The sequence below is a fragment of the Zophobas morio genome, unplaced genomic scaffold, assembly GCF_036711695.1.
Source record: "Zophobas morio isolate AGI-343-1 ecotype UQ-CSIRO unplaced genomic scaffold, CSIRO_AGI_Zmor_V1 ptg000004l, whole genome shotgun sequence".
Taxonomy (NCBI): domain Eukaryota; kingdom Metazoa; phylum Arthropoda; class Insecta; order Coleoptera; family Tenebrionidae; genus Zophobas; species Zophobas morio.
Window position 1 is genome coordinate 15,247,052 of NW_026972109.1, and position 24,613 is coordinate 15,271,664.

General features: G+C 29.7%; 1 protein-coding gene across 1 annotated transcript in view; it reads right to left on the reverse strand.

The window, feature by feature from the left end:
- The window catches only part of LOC135142859 (sortilin-related receptor-like), a 64,034-nt gene extending 44,200 nt beyond the window's left edge, over positions 1 to 19,834 (reverse strand). The window contains exon 1 of the mRNA XM_064074639.1: positions 19,669 to 19,834. Coding sequence (XP_063930709.1) covers positions 19,669 to 19,707 — 39 coding nt within the window. The 5' untranslated portion in view covers positions 19,708 to 19,834. The remainder of the gene's footprint in view (positions 1 to 19,668) is intronic.
- Positions 19,835 to 24,613: the final 4,779 nt, after the last annotated feature.

The window sequence follows — 24,613 nt, forward strand, 5'->3', positions numbered from 1 at the left end:
GAAAAATGATATTTGAAAATTGTCAAGGTTTGGAATTTTTTGTGAACATATTAAAATTTGTACATTAATATTTCATTTAATTGGTACCACAATAATTGTTTAGAGTTACATAAAATATTGTATCACAGATTTTAAAAATAACTCTATTGCAATTTTTTTCTGAACCCTGCTATTGCCAAAAAATTTCAAGAAATTTGTTTTCAATAAACTGGTCATAAAGCCTAGGAGAAAGCTGATGAGAATATGCAAAAATATATAGAGTGTTTCATTGAAAAAACTAAGTCGTCTGTTACGCTTTACAAACAGAACACTCTGTGTAGTTAAAAATAACTTTAGAGCATAGTCCTCAAAGGACCGTACAACTTTGATTTCTGATTTTTTTTCTATCTCTAATAATTATTAATGAGATATCCAGGACCACGCACTTATTGATTCACCCTGTATAATCAGAAGTAATACGTTGAAAATCGCGGTAAAAAAGCACTGCATACAACTTTTCTTCAAGGATATTTTAACCTTAAAGTGTAATCCTAATCATTCAAAAATCTGATCTTTTCTGAAATCTTAGGAATTTACTAAGACTGATTTAATGGCTAATTAAAATTTATTTATTTATACTCTCTAGCAAGCGAATGACGTCATCACAAAATTAATTGAATAAGTATTTATTAAAAAAAATTAATGAAGAAATCAGGTAATCTTATTGATTATGTAAAAAATTATTTACCTAATTTTTCTAAAATTCTAGAGAGATATCACTTTGATATGTGGTCTATCTACTGACAATTTTGGATGTGCTGTGACACTATCATGTTGGCGCTAACATAAATTTGACAACAACAAATTTCAGACTCCCTACTGGTATTTCATTATCGTAACATTGATTTGAATAAAAAATCTGATCTTTTTTACACTAGTTCAGATAATGAAGTGTAATTTGTTATCACGGATGCCGATTTCCTGGTATACATTTTTTTTAGAGAAAAGGTTAAAATTTAAAAAAAAAAAACCAAAGTTGTACGATTCTTTGAGTACTATACTCTAAAATTATTTTTAACTATTCAGAGTGTTCTGCTTTTAAGGCGTAACATACAACTTAGTTTTTTTTAAAGAAACACCCAATTTTTTTTTATTGACCTCTTCTTAGGTTTTACAACAACAGTTTACTTTTTAAATTTCGATGCGATGTTGCCACGTTATTTCAATTTTTTTGAAATATTTTTGCAATGGAAGAGTTTACAAAAAAAACCTAATAGGGCTATTTTTAAAGTCTGCCTTACAATATTTTGTTGGAGGATAAATAAAGGTACGCACTTTGCTGTGATATTAACTAAATCAAATTTTAATATATGTCTAGAGTGTATCGATATTTCAGTTTTTTTCAAATGGAACATCTTGTATTTTATTACTGTATCTTACTCTATTTGTTGTCCTCATTCTTCTAATATGTCGATGCATCTCTTAAAGTTTTGCTTTTAAGTACTCAGGTGTTCTATTTTTAGAAAAACTGAAATATCGATATTTGAAAATTGTAATAAGACTTAAAACATGTTTTATAAATACTCTGTATATGAAAATTTTATCACAATTACATCAAAATAAAGCGCATACCTTTCTTTATCTTTCCACAAAAAGTTGTAACACAGATTTTAAAGATAACCCCACTGTGATTTTTTGGGAACCCTTCCATTACCAAAAAATTTCAAGAAATTCAAGAAAATTAGAATAACGTGACAACGTCCCATCGTAATTTCAAAAATAAATTGTGTTTAAGAAGTCTATAAGAAGAGGTCAATTAAAATATGTAAAAATATACAAAGTGTTTCATTAAAAAAAAAGTTTTAAGACTATAATTTCCAAAGAACCGTACGACTTTGCTATTTGAAAATATTCGTAGTGATGATAAGAAACTTTACATCTAGTTCTAATAATTAAATGACACTGTACCCGTAGCAGGTCGAACTCGTGCTGAAAACATACTTTTCAAATTTTATTTAAACAAAATTGCAAGGGTGGTATTATACCTTATAAGTCCTTAAGATAAAATGAAGACAAATTAATAAACCACAAGTATCTAGAACTTGTTGTTGGGGATAAAAACCGAAATTTTGGTTAGGCAACAATCTTAAAGTTTTTGCAAAATGTCACGGTAGTCGGTACAGAGTTTCGCCAACAGTCAGATGTCAGGAGACGGAAACAGAGGACCAATTTTTTCATATTCTAGGAGCTACAAATCGTCGAGAACACATGCAATTTACCATGGAAATTAAAAATAAGCGAAACTATAAGCAATTAAATCTAAACTTGATAAAAAAAAGTGAAATATATAGTAATGAAATGTTTGATAACAGCTATGTTGTTTACAGGAATGACAGAAATACTAGTAATAATGGTAAATCTATGGGTGGAGGAGTTCTCCTGGCTGTAAATAGTAAATTTAAGTCTTTGCGGTTATCTTCCTCTGATACTGTTGAAGAAGTATGGGTTAAAAATATGAAATTATCGTAGGATGCGTTTATATTCCTCCCTAATTAGATCCGTCTAAATATTGTGATCACATTTGGTCAGTTGAAACTATTTGTGATAAACATCCTTTCTGTGATATAATAGTAGTAGCTGATTTTAATTTACCCAATATTGCGTGGAATCATGTAGATGGAACCATTGGAGTTGTTCCTCATAAGTTGAGTAGTGAAGTTGAAATACATGTTTGTGATAGTTATTTCTCATTAAATTTCAGTCAGTATAATATTATACCCAATTTGTGTGGTAATATTTTAGACTTGTGTTTTTCAAATTATGCTGGAGTTGAGGTTATAGAATGTGAGCCATTGTCTAGACTGGACTTGTCATCTTCCTTTTTTAGTTAATTTTGATCTAGACTATGAAAATTTGTACTATAATAATGTAGATAGTTATTACAGTTTTAAGGAAGCTAATTGTATGGGCTTGAATGACTATTTCAATAATATTAATTGGCCGTACGTTCTTAACTGTTCTAAAGTTGATGAATTAGTTGATATTTTTGTCATTTTATATATTTTGCTTTTAATCAGTTTGTACCTGTCAGATTCAAATTTAATTCAGGTTACCCTAAATGGTTCAATGCTGAAATAATCAGTCTTATCAAAATTAAAAAGTGTGCTCATTAACAGTTTAAAACAACTACAACTAGTAATGGAGATTATGTTGCTTTTCATAATCTAAGATATCAATGTAAGAAACTTATTAAATCTGCGTATGAAGAGTATTTGCTTAAAATGAACTATTTGCTAAACCTAGAAGTTTTTGGAAATTTATAAAAAATAATTCTGGTAGTGGGCTCCCATTGCCCATACAATTTAATGGGGAAAATTTGAAAAACTTTCATGATGTTTGTAACGCTTTTAATAATTACTTCTCCTCAGTCTATGATAAATCTATTTATGTAAAAACTGACTTCACATCTGCCGAGAATGTATGTCTAAACTTAATTCATATTACCATTTCTGACATTGCCATTGCCCTTGGGAAGCGGAATATCAATAAAGGTCCAAGCCCTGATGGTGTAGGTGTACCTTCCTTGTTTATTAGAAATTGTAGCGAGTCCTTAATTTTGCCTTTTTATATTATTTTCAATGCTTCTCTAGCTTCTGGAAGCATGCTTACGTTATTCCTATTCTTAAATCTGGTTCTGCTTCTCAGATTGTGAACTATTGGCCAATATCAATTTTGTCAGCAATTTATTTGAAAATATAGTCTGGTCTAAAATAATTCCATATCTTAAAACTGTAATAACACCTAAACAACATGGTTTTGGTAAGAAAAGGTCTACCATAACTAATTTATTTTCGTACGTTAATTTTATAATTGACGCTTTTGACAAGAGCCTCGAAGTACATTCTGTCGATGCAGACTTCAGTAAGGCGTTCAATAAAGTTCATCATTCTTTATTGCTTCAAAAATTAGAGGCTTATGGTGTTAATGGCATCTTATTAAAATGGTTTAATTGTTATTTAATGGGCAGGTCTCAACAGGTAAAAACTGGAAATTATTATTCTTGTATTCAACATGTGTCTTCTGGAGTTCCACAAGGATCTATACTGGGACCATTATTGTTCTGTATTTTTATTAATGATGTTGGCTTCAATTTTAATGGTAACTACTCTCTTTTTGTTGATGACTTAAAAATGTATACTTCCGTTATAAGCTCCAATGATGTTGTTTGCCTACAATCTGATATAAACAAATTGAGTAGTTGGTGTATTGCAAATAAGATGACTCTTAATGTTACAAAATGTTGTGTTGTTAATTTTAGTCGCAAAGTCTTTCGGTTATATCCTAGCTATACATCAAGTGGGTCACTCATGACTGTAAATACTGTAATTAAAGATTTAGGTATATATTTAGATGTTAAGCTAACTTTTATATTTCATTATGAGTATATTTTAAACAAGACAAATAAAATTTTAGGGTGTATTAAAAGGTATTGCAGGGATTTTAAGAACATCTCTACTTGTAAAATTCTCTATGTATCTCATGTCAGATCTGTTCTAGAGTATGGTTCTATTATATGGTCCCCTTACTATATAAGTCATATAGCTAGGCTAGAATCTGTTGACAGAAAATTCATTAGCTATCTGCTGTGGAAGTTCCCACAATATGTAAATAGAGATGCATCATCTGTTATCAGTTATAATCCGTTGTTTGAACTTCCTTCTCTTGAAGCAAGAAGACAGTTTTCAGCTGTTTGTTTTATCTTTAATATTCTCTCTAATAATATCGAAGCGCCTGATATTCTAAATCTATTGCCTTTTTATGTTCCATCTTATCCTGTTAGAAATGTTCCAATCTTTTATATTGATCCATCTAGATGTACTTGTAACTATATGTTGAGGTGTCCACTAAATACTAATATTATTTTAGTATGCAATAGATATTGTGATAGGCTGGACTTTTTTCGTTGTCAGTCCTTCAGTAATTTTAAACTACTCGCTAGACGCCTTTTATATAGTTAATACTTTGTCATTATTTTTATTAATTCTAATTGTAGAGGTTTTTACCGTAAATAAATCATATCATATCATATCATATCAAAACTTGCACAAAAACTACAGTACAATTATTTTTCATTATGATTATGATTAAAACTCAATGTGGGTTCATAAACCACAAGTGCAGGACTGTATTACTGCATAACATTGAAATAATTTTAATGTAGAAACATTTGCAATGACGTCATTAAATTATTGGTGAGGATGATCAGCCAAATTGTAGTTGGTGTTTTACCATCTACACGATATTCCTAATATACATAAAATATAAAATAAATATATACATTTTGCGTTTTTGCATAGCCATCTTTTCGCAACAAAAAACTTAAAACATGGTTAAAATGGTACATTTTTGCAAGGAAATATGAATTTTGCGATTATGAAGCGGGGCCTTATTGGAAAATCGATATTTCCTTCTACAAATTTTCTATTTTAAACAAGTTTTATGTTGTGAAAAGAAGTCTACATATATTAAAAGAAAAAAGCAAAATGTAGCTCCGCCCACCCGCCCAATCTCAATTGTGATTATTTCATTAATTCGCCGTGAACGAAGGGGGTAGAGCTTAACTACAAAACACTTATTTCTTTACATAAAATTAAAAACATGGTTTTGAGTATCGTGTTGTTCACTCACTCACTCCATGTGAATTGTGATTTTTTTTATTCTTAGAAACTTAAAACACGTTCAAATTGGCCAATTTTAGTAAGGAGATATGGATTTTGCAATTAAGCTCTGCCCCCAGGTCTGCCAACGAATGAAAACTTCATTACTATTTAGACAAGGGCGGGTATGGGTGGGGCTTAATCCTTGGCTTTAATTTTTTCTTAATATGTATACCTACACAGTATTCTTTGAATAACATGACACTCAGAAACATGTCTTATAACTTGGTAATTTCTTGTAAAGAAATAATAAAGATTTTGCAATTAAATTGGCTCTCGGCGATAAAAAAAAACAGCACAGTTCAGACCAGGTGGGTTGGGCGGGGCTTATATTTTGTCTTTTTTTATAATATACATAGTCGTCTTTTCAGAACAAGAAACTTAAAACATCCTTAAACTGGTAAATTCTTGTAGACAAATATGGATCTTACAATTAAGCCCCGCCCCTCGATCTGACAAAGAATGAATAATTCATCACAATTGAAAATTGAGATTGTAGCGGCTATGGCTGGGGCCTAATCTGTGGCTTTATTTTTTTCTTAATATACATGGTAGGTATTCTTGGAAGAACACGATACTCAAAAACATGTTTTTAATTTCTCGTAGAGTAGTAGTAGTAATTTATTATTTGCCTTACAGGCTTAATAAGTATTATTCCCAGTAGGGGTACAAATTTACTTAATCTACAACAGATAAATCAATAACTCAATAAAAATAAATAAAATAAAATAAAAATTAGAGTGTTATATAATAAATATTCTATTCTTTCTGCTTGCCCACCCCTTGCCATAGTTCCCTTATCTTCCATACTTCTTTCATCCAGTCCAGTCCTTCTTCCCTGCTTTCCTCCGATTCTCTCAATCCTTCACATCCTTCCAGCATATGCTCTATTGTTTCTCCCTCTCTCCAACATATCCTACACCTTCTGTCCGTTTCATCCATCCAAAAATTATTCTCTTTCTCTTCATTTCCACACCTAAATCTCGCTATCATTCTTTTCTCCTTTATACTCTCTGTGTGTGTACTTTGGTACTTCATCCTTTACTATTTTTCTATAGTCTGCATTATATCTAGACTTCGATATTCCCGCTCTACGTTCTTGCTTAGCTATATCCTTATCTCTTACACTCAGTTCTTCTTTCATACTCCTTTCCATTTCTCTCATTCTCTCTATTTCTTCACATGCATATCCCTTTCCTTCATAATACTTGTCCCTTTCGTTCCAAACATGTTTTCCCCCTTTCTTTCTTATTTCTTTCCAACATTCTTGCAATATCTTGCAATCACCTCTCTCACTACTAAACTTTTCTTCAAATCCAACCCCCCTTTAACCCGCTTCCACTCTCATTTTCTTCCTTTTTGTTTCTTCTCTCACTATATACCCCGGCGTATACTTTTCCAATCCCAATGTCCATATCAAGTATTTTTCTTGCACTCTCTCTATTTCTTCATATTCCCTCCATCCCCAAATCTCAGCTCCGTACATAAATACACTTTTGATCAAACTATCAAACATCATCATTCTTCTCTTATAATCATGACAAATAAGAATTTTGCAGTTGAGCTTCGCCCCCTTGGCTCACGATGAATAAAAAAATCATCACAATTGAGATTGGGCGGGTGGACGGGGCTACATTTTCTTTTTTTCTTAATATGTGTAGATTTATTTCGACAACACAAAAATTAAATAATGTAAAATATGATATAAAATTTTACGACAATCGGTCCAGTAGCTTACACTCAGGAAGTAAAAAATTTTGTAAAGTAATTGTGATAAAACAGGACTATATTAAGTTACCTAAACCAAATATGGGCACTGTACCCAATATGGACATCCTCAAGTTAAGAACCATGTCGTACTATTTTTGAGTATGTAATTTTTCTTACAGTTTCCATTAGATTAAAAAAGATGACTGTAATCAAAATTATTACACCATAGTGGGTGCTGTTTTAAAATAAAATACAGTATTTCATTACAAATTTTGATATATATTTTTTTTATTTTATATTGTTAATTTTAGGTTTTATAGATGAAATTATTGATACTTGACTCCTGCATCAATGAAAAAGCTATGTTGGGTTTTATAACTCACTGATCATAGTCGTAGGTTATGTGTGCCTATTATAACCGCTCGCTATAATTCTAAATACGGTCAGCTGATGGACTATAAAGGATGAAATGCCATATTTCAATGTCCTTCATGTCCTTATAGTAGAATATTTTATTTATATAATTCTGTACTTGTGGTTTATTAATCCACCTTGATTTTTTTATGACAATTACTTTATAAAAATGAGCACTTATTTCACGTAACCTATATATCACTTGTGCACGTTACAAGGACACAGTGGCTGAGTGGGCTGACTGGTTAGGACGTTGAACTTGAACTCTACCCTAGTCGATGTTTTTTTTTTACACTGTGATTGGTATTATTTGGGAGATGGTAAAGGAAAGAGAATCTTTTTTTTATTTTTTCAGTGCTGTAGACTTATTAGAATTACGATATCTTTGGCTACCAGTTTCATTCTAATATCTTAAATATTGCAAAAAATAGTATAAGTTTAAAATTTTGAACGAGTAATTGATATAAAATTTTACCAGTTTTTTATTTAGAATTAAAAGGAGTTTGCTTTTTAAGTGTTGCCTTCAGTCATTTAACATTTTTGTTATCGAAATATTTTTTACAACATTTTAATTAAAGAACTTAAGTGAAACGTTGTCATTAAAAAAACTTTCCAGTCAATTTTTAAAATGAAAAAATAATCACGTCTGAAAATTCTGTAATCTATGTAATTGTGCAGTATACTCATGTTATATTTTCTGTCAATTGACGGTACTAAGTTTCAAAATTTTTGAACGTTGATCTAAACGTGTCATTTTACAATTCTCACTAACTTTATGGATGTAAACCTTCATAGTCACGTCATAAAATTTTAGCCGATACTAAAGTACCGTTCTGAGTATATCAACTCCTTCGTCATCTTAGCCAACACGGAAAACTCGTTGACTGCATCCACACAATAATCTTCATAAGAATAGCTTTAACCACAGTTTTGAGATTAAAACATGATTTATGCACTGTTTATCAAAGGCAAAATGCGGAAACTCCATCCTGGGAAATGTCTGTTATAAAACGTTAGCAAAATCATCCATTTACAATTATTGTAATTTATGCAATAAACACTAATCATTTTCCTCTCTACTCCTCGATAATTATTCTTCTTCTCCTCGTTTAGTAACGACTTTGCTAACTTTTAAGTCGTTTAATTCGTGGAAGTATCAATCATAATTCTGTATTTTGTCAAGCTTAATAATTAACGACATTACTCTAGAAATTATACGTTGTGGGAAATGTGTAAATCGAATGATCTCCAGTTATGTATGTTTAATATTTTCTTAGTGTGGGAAGGAACTGCACGAACAATTAATCGTCCTCCGGCAAAATTTTGCCGTTTCAAAATCCATCCTCTAATTGAACACACCAGTCACAATCGGAATAAAAGAACAAATTCAACCCGTCGTTTGCACTAACCAATTAATTTCAACAACCTTAATCTCTAAATCTTTTCTTCTAAACACTGCCGCCTTTTAGGCCATCTTTTAATTCCTTTCGCAAATAGCATCCAATCACCACCAAATTTGTTCAACGTGGGTGTCAACAGCAAAGTACCGCTTCGCACCAACGCAATTACCTATCATAATACGAAATTAGCAAATCGGACAAAGAGTTTTTAGGTGAACAACTTCTCCTCCGTGGATGTTCCGTTTAATAGCGGATCTGCAAACAACCTACAGGTGTCTGGCACAAAATCGCGCACAAATTAGTTTATTACAGCGAAAATCTCTGTTTTATTCTCGCAATTTGCTGTGTGATTGCAGCTGCAGGGCAGAACGGGTTTCATTGTGTAAATTCTGCCGACGTCTTGCCGAAGATATGGGAATCGCGTTTTTATGACTTCATGAGTGCATATTGAAGAATTCATTTGTGGTATGCAAAGTAGGGTAGACTGCGACCGAACTGCCGCTTTTATGACGCCTATAATAATTAAATAGAGTTGATTATTTGCTATTTTCATTCATGTGTACCGTTTTAATGTCGAAGGAGCCGTATAATGGAGAGTTTATGACAAGCGTGTTAGTAGTTTAACATTTGGTACATCTTGACGTGTAAAGTACAAATTAGCACCATTCTCCCATAACATGTGTCAAACAATCGATGGATTATAGCCTGCTGATAGGAGCAACTGTAAATCTCATCGCGTATTGTTGTAGTGTTAGCACAGAGTCGGACTGGGAGAACGTTATTGATTTTTCAGTCCTTGGATTTTTTTTTGATTAATCAGTCTTGTCGAAAGTGCTTACTGTTTCACTTTTACTTGCTCAGCGTAAGCTAAGGAAGTATTGTAATCGACTCCAACTGCAATAATAAATTTGTTTTTATTTCTATAAAATAAGATACTCTTGTATTTGTGGTTTATGATTCCATATTAAGTTCTCACCTCACACATCCAGATTAAAAAAAAATCAAAATTGTATAACACATCATAACCGAATTCTCTGAAATCTTGCAGAAGTTTCGATCGAAATAACCTGCGGCCAATTTTTTTAAATTACTTTTTCTAATAGTAATTAGTGAGATATCGAGGAACGTGCGCTCAGTGACTCACCCTATATTAAAAATCAAGGTATAATTGTGTAAAAGTAAAAGTGAGTGCTTAGAGTAATTTTTTCCATATTTTTTATGATTTTTTTGTTCTAAAAAATGTTTATATAATGTATTTTGGGTTCATTAATTTATTTTAACTTATAAGAGTTTTCATAACAAAAATTGCAACATCATGCCTTACAATTTTTAGGAAAGTCCCGATTTATTTACCTGCGACCAATATTTTGATATATCATAATTTTTCGTTTTTCTTCATTTTCTTTATTTTTTTAAATTTTCCATTTGTCAATGTTTCGATTTCATAATTTTTCGTTTTTACAACTTTAATTTTTTCACTTTTCAATTTTTCGCCTCTTCAGTTTTTCGATTCGCAATTTTTCAGTTTTGCACTTTTTTTCAGTTTTCGATTTTTCAGTTTCTAATTTTTTATCTTTCGTTTCTTAAATTTCCCAAGTTTTGGAATTTTATTTTTCAGTCTTCTAATTTTTTAATTCTTAAATTCTCGATTTTATATAACAATTTTTGGTTTTTTCTTTTCCTTTATGCTATCAATGTTTCTCTAGATTTTACAATTTTTCGTTTATTCAGTTCTTCAAACTTTCAATTATTCGATTTTATGTTTTTTTTTAATTTTCATTATTTCGATTTCTAAGTTCCTCGATTTTTAATCTTTCGATTTTTCAGTTTTTCGTTTCTTGAGATTTTCAGTTCTTGATTTCCACTTTTTAGATTTTCCAAATTTTCATTTTATACTTATTCGTTTTTTCATTTTCGATTTTTCTATTTTATAATTTTGCAATTTTTACATTTTGTTTAATTCGAAAAGTTGAAAAATCTAAAAATTGCAAATCGAAGAACTGAAGGAACGAAAAATCCAAGCAATGAAACACTAAAAACCGAGAAACTTTAAAATAAAAAACTTATAATGAATCGAAAAATGAAGAAGAAGAAAAAATGAATCGAACTGAAAAATTGTAAAACTCAAAAATCCTAAAAACGAAAAATTATAGAATCATCCAAATTGTAAAGTCGAAAAACATTGATACCCCGAAAAATTGAAAAATTAAATATCGAGAAATTGAAAAATTAAAAATCGAAAAATCGAATAAATGAAAAAGTTTTAAAATCTAATGAATGAAAGATGGAAAAATTCTAAAATCCTACAGCTGAAAAAGTAAAAAAAAAATTAAAATTATAACAATTATTAGGTACATATATAAAATGAAAACTAGAAAAATTGCAAATCGGAAAAGAAGAAAATAAAAAACCAAAATTGAAAATTGAAAAATTAAAAATTGAAAACTAGTGAAAAAGCAAATCGAAAAATTACAAAATCTACAAATTGAAGCATTCTAAATTTGGAAAATTGGAAAACTGAAAAATTGAAAAATTGCAATCGAAAAATCGAAGAAACGAAAAATTGCCAAAATTGAAATTGGAAAAACAAACAATAATTATAAAATCGAAACATCGAAAAATCGAAAAATTGTGAAACTAAAGAAAATAAAAAACCAGAAACAAAAACTGCAAATTGAAATTTTGAAGAAATGAAAAATTAGGGAATCGAAAAATTAAAGAATTAAAAAATGGAAACTCGTGGAAAAATAAATCGAACTATTGCAAAATCTAAAAATTAAAACATCCAATAATTAGAAAATTGGAAAACTGAAAAATTGAAGAAACAAAAAATTAAAAATTGAAAAATGCAGTCGAAAAATTGAAGAAATGAAAAATTGCCAAAATTGAAATTGGAAAACCAAACAATAATTATAAAATCGAAACCTCGAAAAATCGAAAAATTGTGAAAATAAAAAAAATAAAAAACCGAAAACAAAAATTGCAAATTGAAATTTTGAAGAAGTGAAAAATTAAGGAATCGAAAAGTTAAAAAATGAAAACTCGTGGAAAAGCAGATCGAAAAATTGAAAAATTTAAAAATTAAAACATTCAATAATTGGAAAATCGGGAAACTGAAAAATTTGAAAATGAAAATTAATAGAGATGCATAGAAACAAAAAACATGGAATATCGAAAAATTGAAGAAACGAAAAATTGCAAAAGCGAAAATGTGGAAAATCGAAAAAAATTGCAAAGGAAGAACTGCAGAAACGAACATTCGAATCAATGAAAAACTAAAACTAGAATCTTATAAATAAAAAAAATGCATCGAAAAATTGGAAATAGAAAAAACGAATCGAACCGAAAAATTGGAAATTCAAAAATTGTAAAAATGAAAAATTATAGAATCATCAAAATTGTAAAGTCAAAACATTAACAGTGACAGTTCCAAAAATTAAAAAATGAAAAATTGAAAAATCGAATAAATGAAAAAGTTTTAAAATCCAATAACTGAAAATTCTAAAATCGTACAACTGAAAGAGTGATTTTCTTTTTAAATTATAAGAATTATTAGATACATATTTAAAATGAAAACTAGAAAAATTGCAAATCAAAAATTGAGAATCGAAAAATTCGAAAATCGAGAAACTGAAAAATCTAAAATTGAAGAAACGACAAAATAAAAATCTAAAAGTAGCAAAAATTATAAACCGAAATATAGCAAGTCGAAAAATTGAAAAATTATAAAATTAGAATAGTGAAACCCGAAAAATTGAAAAATATAAAGAAAATAAAAAACCGAAATGAAAAATTGAAAAATTAAATATTGAAAACGCGTGGTATTGAAAATCGCAAAATTGCTGCAAAATCTAAAAATTGAAACATCTTAAAAGTCCGTAGTAGAAAGATCAGAAAAAAATTTAAAATTCAAATTCGATGAAATCATAAAATTGAAGAGACAAAAAAATTAGAACTTTTGCAGAAATGAAATATTAAAGAATTGAAAAACTGAAAAATTAAAAATTGAAAACTTATGAAAAAGCAAATCGAAAAATTACAAATCTAAAAATTGGCACATTCTAAATTTGAAAAATTTTAAAATGAAAACTGGAAGAGATGATATCGTAAAATTAAAGAAACAAAAAAAAATTAAACATTGAAAAATTGCAATCGAAAAATTGAAAAAAGTGAAATTGGAAAAAGAAAAAATTATTAAAACGAAACATCGAAAAATAGAAAAATTCTAAGAATAAAGAAAATAAAAAATCGACACCAAAAATTGCAAATCGAAAATTTGAAGAAATAAAAAACTGGAAAATCTAAAATTTGAAAAATTAAATATTGAAAACGTGTGACATTACAAATCGCAAAATTGTAAGATCAAAAGTGAAGCGTCCTAAAAGTCCATCCTAAAATTGGAAAATCGAAAACAGAAAGATTTAACAATGAAAATTCGAAGAGATCGTAAAATTGGAGAAACAAAAAAAAATTGAAAATCGAAAAACGGATGAAACGAATAATGGAAAAAATTTAAATTGAAGAAACAATTATAGAATCGGAATATTGAAAAAGCGAAAATTTGTGAAAATGAAGAAAATAAAACGCCGAAACGAAAAAATATAAATCAAAAAATTGGTCTAAAGAGTTTAGACAGTACTTCCCTCGCTGTCGGAAACTTGACGACTGCATGCCTATTGTGTTTTTTTCCTCATTACATTTTTGTAGTGGGAATTTAAAAAAAAATTGCGATGACGTCATCAACATTTTTGCAAGGACACGTATATCAGTTGGGATAGATGTAGTGTAATACTAAGAATAAAATTATTATATTCTCAAATTTTCGGGAAAATGAATTGGGTCGTTTTGAATATTGATTTGTAATAATCAATAAAATAACGAAACAATTTACTCACGTATACGTATCAGATGCAACTGAAAATCGTGTATGTATAAACATTCTTAATTTAAGATGACAGGCGTAACAGCATACGTGAGAGTCAAACAGAGAAACTGTAAACAAAACGACCATCGGTTTTATTGCTTCGACTTCCGCTTATTATATAAAACATTGGGTTTTATTTTAATTCTTGACGGTGAAATTCACAATTGGTTGATTATAAACATGTCTATTTCACATTCGCGGAACCAAGTGAACGCATAAAACAAATGCAGGTCTGTAATGTTAAAGTCGATGTAAATAAGCGTGCTACCCTTATGTTTCAACCGAGTTTTTCCTTTAACAAATTTTGTGTCTACCAAATTGGGTTGGTTGGGGTGTAATACTAATAATAAGTGTTGCCTTTAATTTAATCAATAAAATAAATTGACTTCATTAATTTTTTTGAACCACCTCTTAAGAAAATCTAAAAAATATGAATGGAATGATAAATCACAAGTACAAACTCATCATATTTTTTGCATTTTAGATAGGATTTATTCAGCAAAATTTAAGGGTGACGTCATCAATTTTTTTAGGAGGGATGAACAAATACATTTTGAACAAAAGTTTACCATGCTTATAATAACTTTAAAATATTCCCAAGATTTCAAAGTATTCGGTTTTGTAATTCCTGATTAAATCGATAAAATAAATTCACGCTTTCATTAATTTTTTTGAGTCACCCTGCATATGCAAATCCAAAAATATGAATGGAATGATAAATCACAAGTACAGACTCATCATATTTTGTACATTTTAGATACGATTTATTCGGCAAACTTTTGAGCTGACGTCATCAGTTTTTTGTAGAAGATAACCAAATATATTTTGACTAAAAATTTATTATGCTCTTTATAACCTTAAAACATCTGCAAGATTTAAAAGCATTCGGTTTTGTAGTTCCAGATTAAATCAATAAAATAAATTTAAGCATTCATTAATTTTTTTGAGTCACCCTGTATATGTAAATCGAAAAAATTTGAATGGAATGATAAATCACAAGAAGAGACTCACCATATTTTGTACATTTTAGATAGGATTTTTTCAGCAAAATTTTGTGGTGACATCATAAATTTTTTAGGGGGGACGACCAAATACGTTTTGATCAAAAATGTACCATGCTTATGATAATTTTAAAATATCTTCAAGATTTCGAAGCATTCGGTTTTGTAGTTCCTGAGTAAATCAGTAAAATAAATTTACCCTTTCATTTATTTTCTTGAATCACCCTGTATGTGCAAGTCCAAAAAATATGAATGGAGTGATAAATGACAAGTACAGGCTCATCATATTTTGTACATTTTAGATATGATTTATTCGGCAAACTTTCGAGCTGACGTCATCAAGTTTTTGGAGGGGATAAGCAAATATATTTTGACTAAACATTTATTATGCTCTTTATAACCTTAAAACATCTGCAAGATGTCAGAGCATTCCGTTTTGTAGTTCCTGACTAAATCAATAAAATATATTTGCGCATTCATTAATTTTTTTGAGTCACTCTGTATATGCAAATCCAAAAAATATGAATGGAGTGATAAATGACAAGTACAGGCTCATCATATTTTGTACATTTTAGATATGATTTATTCGGCAAACTTTCGAGCTGGCGTCATCAAGTTTTTGGAGGGGATAAGCAAATATATTTTGACTAAACATTTATTATGCTCTTTATGACCTTAAAACATCTGCAAGATTTCAGAGCATTCGGTTTTGTAGTTCCTGATTAAATCAATAAAATATATTTACGCATTCATTAATTTTTTTGAGTCACCCTGTATATGCAAATCCAAAAAATATGAATGGAGTGATAGATCACAAGTACAGACTCATCATATTTTGTACATTTTAGATATGATTTATTCCACAAACTTTTGAGCTGACGTCATCAAGTTTTTGGAGGGGATAAGCAAATATTTTTTGACTAAAGATTTATGATGCTCTTTATAGCCTTAAAACATCTGCAACATTTCAAAGCATTCTGGTTAGCATATTAAAAATTAAATTTCAAAATGTTGTTTTATAATTTTGATTTTTTTCCAAAAATCTGGACGTTTCGGGTGAAAAGTCGATTCAGAGTTGTAAACTACATGTGTAGGACTATGTTATTTTATACAATTGAAAACCCATTTACTATGTACAATTTTGAAGTGACGTCATCGCTTTAGTGGTGGGGATGATTAGACAAATTTTGGTTAGCGTTTTACCATCTACATGATATTCTTAATATAAGTACAAAATTTCACAACAATCGGTCGAGTACTTTCGGAGATTATCTGTCTAATAAAAATCCGGGACAACAGACGGACAGACGGACAGACGGACGGACAGACGGACAGACGGACAGACGGACAGACGGACAGACAGACGGAAATGGGAGACCTATTTCTTCGTCTTCTAGGGGTCATGAAAGATCGAGAAAACGTAAAAGTAGAGAGTCGGCCGACGGACTCGATTACAATACTTCCTTTGCTTACGCTCGGGAAGTAAAAATTGACGAAATGAAAAATTAAAGAATTGAAAAACTAAAAATTAAAAATTGGAAACTCGTGAGAAAGCAAAGCAAAAAATTGCAAAATTAAAAATTGAAACATCCTATAGTTGAAAAACGAAAAGCTGAAAAATTTAAAAATGAAAAATTGAAGAAACAAAAAATTAAAAATCTAAAAGTTGCAAAACAGAAAGTTTAAAACCGAAAAACTGCAACTTGAAAAACTGAAACGTCCAAAAGTTGGAAAATTGGAAAACTGAAAAATTTTAAAAGGAATACTCCAAGTGATGAATATCGTAAAACTGAAGAAACAACAAAAAAACGAAAAATTGAAAAAAAATTTTTAATTAATTGAAAAATAGAAAAATAGTAAAAAATAGAGAAAATAAAAGACCGAAAACAAAAATTGCAAACCGAAAAATCTAAAAACTAAAAAATTAAAAATTGAAAAATTGAAAAATTAAAAATACAAAAAATTTAAGCATTGAAGAATTGAAAAATTGTTTCTATTTTATAGAGGTTATCAGAAAATAAAAATCTTAAAAATTTGTATAACTTTTCACAGACGCAGGATACGCGTGAAATTGCAAATTGCAAATTTTCAAAATTTAAAAACCGAAACAACCACAAGTTGGAAAATCGAAAGAGATAGATACATATCGTAAAAATGAAGACACAAAAAAAATGAAAAATTGAAAGGTTTAAGAAACGAAAAATGGAAAAATTGGAATTGAAAAAAAATCAATTATAAAATCGGAACATTGAAAAATCGAAAAATTGTGAAAATAAAGAAAATAAAAAATCAATACGAAAAATTTCCAATCGAAAAATTGAAAAAATGAAAAGATGAAAAATTGCAAAATCTAAAAACTGAAGAAATAAAAAAAATAAAAATTGAAAAATCGCAAATCCAAAAAATTGAAGAAACGAAAAATTACATAAATGGAAATTGAAAAAACAAAGGGTTATAAATCGAAACAATGCAAAATCGAATAATTGAAAGGAAAAACAAAATCAAAAATCGAAACTAAAATTTAATTAAAAACTGAAAAATTCAATATTTGAAAAATTGAAAAACAAAAAAATTAAAAATTGAAGAACTGAAAAATTGTTTCTACTTTACAAAGGTTATCAGAAAACAAAAATTGCAATTTTTTTTATAACTTTTCAAAGAAGCAGGATTTATTGGGCTGTACTTCAGGCAGTTACTCGTAGAAACAATTTTTAAATTGAATTATAAATCATTTATTTACCCAGCGCAAAAGATTATACTAATTCAATGACGTACAATGTAAATAATTTTATGCTCTATCTGAAAAATCATGCAATAACTTGACACCATGTTGATGACACAACTATTAGTATCCCGATAACTTCAGCCCATATTTTAAAATCAACACGCCAGAATCCAAAAATTTACGATTGAAAAATGAAAAATTAAAAATTTCTCCTCGGATCGTCAACCCACGACGTCCCCGTTTCTCCAGCATCGCAAACCAGTCACGCAAAAATCACCTCCGACAAACTTGACCAAACACACAACAAAACAACAATCGAGAAAAGTAGTTCGAAACGCACACAATCGACCGTTCAAATCATAATTGTTATATTAAACGAAACCTCCTCGACACGGTAACTGTTCTTTTCCCTGATTCACAGATTTTCGAAACTGACCCAATAAACTCGAAAATCGCTTCAGTTTCAGCCTGAAAAATTTCTCCGCCGTCGTGCTTCCTCAGCCGTGAAACAGCAATCGATTTTCTGAGTAAGAGGATTCAATCATTCATAAAATCAAATCAGTGCAGTGGAAAACGTATTGATCTTACGCCCCCCCAAAACGTGGAGAGATTTCGCGAGTGGAGTGAACTCGAGGGGGTTGCTCGCCAGACGACAGGGGCGTAACCAGAAGCGGAAAATTTTCGGGCGAGAAAAGTGGGTTTAAATTAACCGCTTTATAAACTATTATACTTCAGAGCAGTTTCTAAGTTAAATCGTAAAATATGATTATAAAATTCTGATTTTTGAAAAAACCTGAATATCTAAAATAAAAAATAAGGCGGATTCATGAGCCATTGATATAGAGGTACGTTATTTTATATAATTTAAGGAGGATTTTCTGTGTAAAATTTTGAAGTGACTTCTTCAAATTGTTGGTGGGTTTAACCAGACAAGTCTATAAACAAAATATTTCCATTAAAAAAATGTAACGTTTGAATGAAATGCTAGTCTTTTACATGATTACAAAAAGGTTGTTTGAATCTGGATTAATTTCCGAGTTCATGGATAATTTAAGCGCAAAAATGGACCATTGAATTGAAATTTAATCCCCCGAAGCCCGTCCCTCGTTACGCCAATGCCCGCACAACCCCCAAAACACCGTTTTCAGTGTTCATTTGTGATTCATAGGCTCGGACTCAATTTGAATCTGAGTTAATTGGAGTCGTTTGGGTGCATAATAAAATCGTGGATGAGTAAATTATTACGTTTTTGTGGCCAGATCTATGAATAAGAATGTAATTATCTTTTGTGGTTTTATTTTGAGTGGATTATTTAAATTGCGGCCAAATTGCCGCTAATTAGCTTCTTGTTTTGCAAAGATATCTATTTATAACTTCAAACAGTAGACGCGGGCAATATTTTTTCCAGAGTGTGCGTCAAAATCAAACTCTAATAGCTTTGCAACCCAGTGAGTTAAGTGTCTCAAATTAAATTTCCTTATTAAATTTGGTACACGATCACAACGGCTTCAATTATCTCAATCGAATCATGCAATTACTCAAATTATGCCCCCCCACAATTAAAACGCGCCACGAATTAATCAAGATACGAAGAGCGAACAATCACAGAGAACATATATTTGTAAAACAAGCTACTTTAACAATAGATTGTAAAACTGCAGGCGTGACCAATAATACAAATGTATTACCAACCAAAACAATTCCCTCAAAGGGCAGTGGCTTTTCAAACAAAAATCCACCAATTAAATTTTTTCCCACAATTTTCCAATCACGATATACAAACTAGACAAAATCTTACCAAGAACAGAACACCCAAAACAAAATTCAGGTCCGTCATACTGGTCAAAAGTCACTCGAGCACAGTCTCAACACTCGGCTTCTGCAGCGCGTACGTATGATTTAACAGGTGCGACTTCTTCGGCGTTGTTGAACTGTGGAAGCGCGCGCGATGAATGGTGTAGTAGAAGAAGTAACAACAGCAGGACCCCAGTGTTTTCCCTCTATTGTGCAGGATACTCTTCGTCCTTATTGGACGTCTCTTCTCCACTTTTCGGTACATCGTGACAATTGAATTCGAAGCAGATCGATACAGATTTGATTTTACTGCGATGATGGTGATGGTGCTAAACTAATATTTTATTTACGTGACGCAGTTTAGGACTTAGGCGGTTTTAAATGTGAATGAGGGGTGTGATTGTAGTTGGGGTGGATTGTTTGCAACTTCTGGGGCGAGGGAAAGCTTGGTGCGGTTGAAGGTGGGTTAATTGGGGTCGAAACGAGGGGGCGATCTGCATTTTTAACGAGGAAGATGCTAATTTCGGCGAAGAAGTAGTTTTGCCAGATTTGATTAAAAAATTAATCCGCAGGCGGTACATAAAGAAAGTTATATTCCATGGATAAATATTTGTTAAAATTAAATTACAGTAAAAATAAAACAAAATCTCTAAATAAATTTAAACAAGTGTGCAAATTTCGTGTTTCAAGTTTGTTTAAGCTTCAGAAAGTCCGCTGAACAACAAAATTTACCAGAAAGAGCAATGACGTTCACTCGCAGAAAAGAAATATTTGCACACAAATTTTATGCATGTAAGGTATAACATGTTTACACTAAAGAGATTTTATGTTCTCTTTGAAATAAAACCTGGGTTGGGAAATATTTATACTATGAATAATAGTGCAAATATAAAAAAAATCCGTTTTTAAAGGTATATTTGAAAAGTAAATATTTCAAGGAATTAAAAAAGTAACATTTATAAAGATTTTACTCTATTTTTAACGCACTTTTTTTTTTAAAAGTCCAGATTTTAAGGTTTCTGTGCAGAAGTATCGTATTTTAAAAAATTAAATAAAAATACAATTGCATATTTTGGAGATGACGTCATTCCATTGGTGGTGGGGACGGTCATTCTGTTTAATAAAAACTGACACAGACGACAGACAAACCGACGTAAACGGGCGACCTACTTTTTCGTACTCTAAGGGTCATGAAAAGTCGAGAAAACGTAAAACGCTTACGCTCGAGAAGTGAAATAGTGACAAACTGTAATAGTTTTAGATAAAATGAACATGAAAAACTCCACAATATAATGTCGTCAGTTTCAAAGCATTCGAAGAGAGAAAAAGTTGATAAAAAGAAACATGACAACTTTTAGTAACGTCCATTTTCAGCGTGGATTGAACCCACCAATAGATGATGTAAAAGTGACAGTAAGACAAGGGATATTCCCGGATCTGGGTGTTACAACGTTAAAGCTACTACTGGTTTCCAACAGTGTATTGAAAACTCTTTAACATTTAATGACCATGAGGCTAACAAAACCGAACTACGGATTATATATAAACTGAAATAGAACATCCTAGTGACATTTCAAAATGAAACATAAAAGGACGAATTCACAATCTTGTTAAAACGCTCAAGCCTAGATTCAATAACTTGCATTACAAAAAAAGAATTCATATTTGATTCTCAGTGTGAGGCGCATAAAAAATGTATTTGATCCAAGTGTTTTTATTTAATGTCCCTGCTTAATTTTTAAACGTATCTGTTTCATATATTATTGAAATCATGTAAAAAGCTTAAGTATGTTAAAAATTAAATAATAAGGGCAAAAAACGTAAAAAAGATCCACTTGGTTGCTCTCCATTGTTTTTTAATTCAAGCATCGACAGTCTTAGATAATTCAAATTATTTGTCACTTTCATTGTAGAATGACGAATTGTATTTATAATTTTATTATAAATCTTGTCAGCAATTACAACATAATGTAGCATGCTTTGAATTTCAAATCACACTATTTTAAATAACGTTGTAAGATAATGATAATCTTATAAGGATAGGTAACTTTTTTAAGATATTGTGATAATTAGCTGTTCTGCCGGGTACTCAAGCACGGCATGTTCAAACAACAGTTTACAGAATAATAATAAGGATAATAACTACTTACACTGAGTCTATTTTCGCCAGATGTAAGCGGAATTGCACAAATGTGCGTATATCAGTCGAGTCAATCGGGCGACTTTTATGTTTTCTCGGGGTTTCATGACCCCTAGAATACGAAAAAATAGTTCTATCCTGTTTCCGTATCTCTGTCTGTCTATTGGAATTTCATTAGACAGATAATCTCCGAAACTACTGGACCGATTTATTATTATTAATTTTATCTGTGCATTAGGATTATCGTGTAGATGGTAAAACGCAAACCAAAATTTGTCTAATCATTCCCACCAACAATAGGATGACGTCATCTTTAAAATTTACATTAGTAAATGTTATTTAAATTTTATAAAATAAGGTACTCCTGTATTTGTGGTTTATGAATTAAGCACAATTTTGTCGAATAAATATTACTTAAATGTTAAATAGTAATATGAATTGTACAATTTTTCGAATACTCAATTTTGCAGTATTTCGTTTGTGGCATTTTTCAGTTTCCGATTCTTCAATTTCTCGACTTTTTTATTTTTCGATTTCTCAATTTTCCGATATTTCAGTTTTATAATTTTTGGATTTTTCGATTCTTCAATTTTTTGATTTTTTAATATTTCAATTTTTGGGATTTTTAAATTTTCCATTTTTCGATTAATCGATTTTTCGACTTCTTGAGTTTTAGACTTTTGGATATTTTGGTTTTTCCATTTCTCTATTTTTCGATACTTCGGTTTCTCGATTTCCCGATTTTTCGATTTTTTTTTTATTTCCAATTTTTGGATATTTCAGTTTTGATATTTTTTCGCTTCTCGATTCTTCAATTTTTCTTCCATTTTTAAATTTTTGGATTTACGAATTGATCAATTTTTTGATATTTTAATATTTTGTTTTCTTAAATTTTAGATTTCCTGTTTTTTAATTTTTCGACTTCCCGACTTTACGATTTTTCCAATTTTCGGCTTTTCGATTTTTCAACTTCTGGATTTTTCAATTGTTCATTTCTTCAGTTTTTTGATTTTCAATTTTTTTTTATTTTTTAATATTTCTAATTTTGGCGTTCCTAAGTTTTCGATTTTTCTATTATTCGATTTTTTCGACTTCTCGAGTTTTAAATTTTTCGATATTTCAATTTTCCAATATTACAGTATTACAATTTTCAATTTTTGGATTTTTCAATTTTTCGATTCTTCAATTTTTCGATTTTTAAATTTTCAATACATTTTTATTTTTCGACTTTTCGATTTCTCGATGTTTCGACTTTTCGACTTTTCGATTTTTCGGCATTTTGGTTTTTCCATTTCTTTATTTTTCTATACTTCGTTTTCTCGACGTCTGGTTTTCCCGATTTTTCGATTTTTAGATCATTCATTTTTGGATGTTAGTTTTTATTCGATTTTTCAATTTTTCAAGTTACGAATTTATCAATTTTTTGATATTTCAATATTTTGATTTCTTAAATTTTTGATTTTCCTATTGTTCAATTTTTCTTCAATTTTTAAACTTTTCGATTTTTCAGTTTTATCATCTTTTTAATTACTCGATATTTCGATGTTTCGTTTTTTAATTATTCGGTTTTTTTTTAAATAAAATTTTTCGATATTTTAAAATTTAATTTGTCGATTTTGGGCTATTTCCATTTATTTATTTTTTGGATTTAACGATTTTTCAATTTTTCGACTTCACAACTTTACGATTTTTCCTATTTTCAGCTTTTCGATTTTTCCACTATTGGATTTTTCAGTTATTCGCTTCTTCAGTTTTTCGATTTTCAATCTTTTTGATATTTCGTATTTTGGCGTTAAGTTTTCGATTTTTCTATTAATCGATTTTTTCAATTTTTGGATTTTTCAACTTTTCAATTCCTCGATTTTTCGACTTCTCGACTTTTAAATTTTTCGACATTTCGATTTTCTCATTTCTCGATTTTTCCATACTTCGATTTTTTGATTTTTTAATATTTCAATTTTTGGGATTTTTAAATTTTCGATTTTTCGATTAATCGATTTTTCTATTTTTCGACTTTTCGATTTTTCGATTTCTCGAGTTTTAGATTTTTCAATATTTTGCTTTTTGGAGTTCTTCAATTTATCGATTCTTCAATTTTTTTACTTCTTAAATTTAAGGTTTTTAGATTTTTCAATTTTTCGGTTTTTAAATTTTTCGATTTTTCAGTTTTAACAATTTTCCTATTTCTCGATTTTTCAATTTTTCAACTTATCGATGTTCCATTTTTACCATTTTTTCGATTACTCGAGATTTCGATGTTTCGTTTTTTTATTTTCCGATTTTTTTTTTTTTTAATTAAATTTTTCAATTTTTTAAAATCTAATTTTTCGATTTTGGGCTATTTCGATTTCTCGATTGGATTTATCAATTTTTCAAGTTTTCAACTTCCCGACTTTATGATTTTTCCAATTTTCGGCTTTTCGATTTTTCAACTTTTGGATTTTGCAATTCTTCACTTCTTCACTTTTTCGATTTTCAAATTTTTTGATTTTTTAAAATATCTAATTTTGGTGTTCCTACGTTTTCGATTTTTCTATTACTCGTTTTTTTAATTTTCTGATTGTTTTTTGAATTAAATTATACATTATTTTAAAATTTAACTTTTCGGTTTTGGCCTATTTCGATTTCTCGATGGGATTATCGATTTTTCAAGTTTTCAACTGCCCGACTTTACGATTTTTCCAATTTTCGGCTTTTCGATTTTTCAGCTTTTGGATTTTTCAATTCTTCACTTATTCAGTTTTTCGATTCTCAATTTTTTTTATTTTTGAATATTTCAGATTTTACAGCTTCTAAGTTTTCGATTTGT